At 55.4% G+C, this 2,265-nt stretch overlaps 1 protein-coding gene across 1 annotated transcript; it reads right to left on the bottom strand.

The window, feature by feature from the left end:
* Window positions 1-10: 10 nt before the first annotated feature.
* LOC112841478 (neuroblast differentiation-associated protein AHNAK-like) lies at window positions 11-2,172 on the bottom strand (the record flags this gene model as incomplete). The annotated part of the gene is made up of 1 exon (XM_025896634.2): window positions 11-2,172. A coding segment is annotated over exon 1 (2,127 nt), but the record flags the coding sequence as incomplete, so codon positions are not given.
* Between the last annotated feature and the right edge of the window lie 93 nt (window positions 2,173-2,265).

Consider the following 2,265-nt stretch of genomic DNA (forward strand, 5'->3'; position numbering starts at 1 on the left):
AGTCTTCCACCTCTGGGTCCTCCTCCACATCTGGATCTGGTCCCTCCACATCTGGAACTCTGGAGACACCCAGGCGGGCCCGGAGGAGTTTGGGCAGCCCAACATCTGGATCTGGCTCCTCCCCCTCCACATCTGGGTCCGCTCCCACCCCTGAATCAGGCCCTGGAACATCTGGAGTTGGGGGGGAGCTCGGGGCCCCAACATCTGGAGGGGGGAGGAACAGCTGGGTGGCCACACCTGGATCAGAGCCCTCCCCCTCTTCCACATCTGGAGGGGGCAGGAACAGCTGGGTGGCCACATCTGCATCGGAGCCCTCCTCTTCCCCCTCCTCCACATCTGGCTCACTGTCCACCAGCAACAGCCCACGGCGGGTTTTGGGACCCTCAACATCTGGATTTGGGGTCGGAACGTCCACATCTGGAGTTTCGGGGACATTTTGGGTCGTTTTGGGTGGTTTTGGGCTCCCAACATCTGGATGTGGCTCCTCCTCCTCCACATCTGTGTCACTCTCCACCACCAGCATCCCAGGGCCAATTTTGGACCCCTCAACATCTGGATTTGGGGTCTGAACTCCCAAACCTGGAGTTTCAGGGACGTTTTGGGTCATTTTGGGTCTTTTTAGGCTCTCAACATCTGGATGTGGCTCCTCCTCCTCCACATCTGTGTCACTGTCAACCAGGAACATCCCACAGCTGATTTTGGGCCCCTCAACATCTGGATTTGGGGTCTTCCCAACCGGATCTGGAGTTTTGAGGTGTTTTAAGGTCGTTTTGGGTGTTTTGGGGCTCCCAACATCTGGATGTGGCTCCTCCTCCTCCACATCTGTGTCACTGTCCACCACCAGCATCTGACCCCCATTTTTGGGGCCCCCAACATCTGGATTTGGGGTCTGCACCCCCAAACCCGGCGTTTCGGGCACTTTTGGGGCCATTTTGGGTCTTCTGGAGGCCCCAACATCTGGATTTGGGGTCACCACTGCAACATCTGGAGTTTCAGGGAGTTTTAGGGTCATTTTAGGCCTTTTTGGGCTCCCAACATCTGGATTTGGCTCCTCCTCCTCCACATCTGTGTCACTCTCCACCACCAGCATCCCAGGGCCAATTTTGGACCCCTCAACATCTGGATTCGGGGTCTGAACTCCCAAACCTGGAGTTTCAGGGACGTTTTGGGTCATTTTGGGCCTTTTTAGGCTCTCAACATCTGGATGTGGCTCCTCCTCCTCCACATCTGTGTCACTGTCAACCAGGAACATCCCACAGCTGATTTTGGGCCCCTCAACATCTGGATTTGGGGTCTTCCCAACCACATCTGGAGTTTTGAGGTGTTTTAAGGTCGTTTTGGGTGTTTTGGGGCTCCCAACATCTGGATGTGGCTCCTCCTCCTCCACATCTGTCTCACTGCCCACCACCAGCATCTGATGCCCATTTTTGGGCCCCTCAAAATCTGGATTTGGGGTCTTCACGGCCACATCTGGAGTTTTGGGGTGTTTTAGGGTCATTTTGGGTGTTTTGGGGCTCCCAACATCTGGATGTGGCTCCTCCTCTTCCACATCTGTGTCAGTCTCCACCAACAGCATCTGATGCCCATTTTTGGGGCCCCCAACATCTGGATTTGGGGTCTCTGCCACCACAGCTGGAGTTTTGGGGTGTTTTAAGGTCATTTTGGGTGTTTTGGGGCTCCCAACATCTGGATGTGGCTCCTCCTCCTCCACATCTGTGTCACTGTCCACCAGGAACAGCCCCGGGCCGATTTTGGGCCCCCCAACATCTGGATTTGGGGTCTGAACCCCCAAACCCGGAGTTTCAGGAACACTTTGGGTCATTTTGAGTGTTTTCGGGCTCCCAACATCTGGATGTGGCTCCTCCTCCTCCACATCTGTGTCACTGTCCACCAGGAACAGCCCAGGGCTGTTTTTGGGGCCGTCAACATCTGGATTTGGGGTCTCCTCCACCACACCTGGAATTCTGGGGTCTTTTGGGGCCATTTTCGGGCTCCCCACATCTGGATGTGGCTCCTCCTCCTCCACATCTGTGTCACTGTCCACCACCAGCATCTGACCCCCATTTTTGGGCCCCCCAACATCTGGATTCGGGGTCTGAACCCCCAAACCCGGAGTTTCAGGAACACTTTGGGTCATTTTGGGTGTTTTTGGGCTCCCAACATCTGGATTTGACTCCTCCTCTTCCACATCTGTGTCACTGTCCACCAAGAACAGCCCAGGGCCGTTTTTGGGCCCCCCAACATCTGGATTTGAGGTCTTTGCAG

This window comes from Manacus vitellinus, unplaced genomic scaffold (assembly GCF_001715985.3).
Source record: "Manacus vitellinus isolate BGI_N305 unplaced genomic scaffold, ASM171598v3 ctg7180002429509_pilon, whole genome shotgun sequence".
NCBI lineage: Eukaryota > Metazoa > Chordata > Aves > Passeriformes > Pipridae > Manacus > Manacus vitellinus.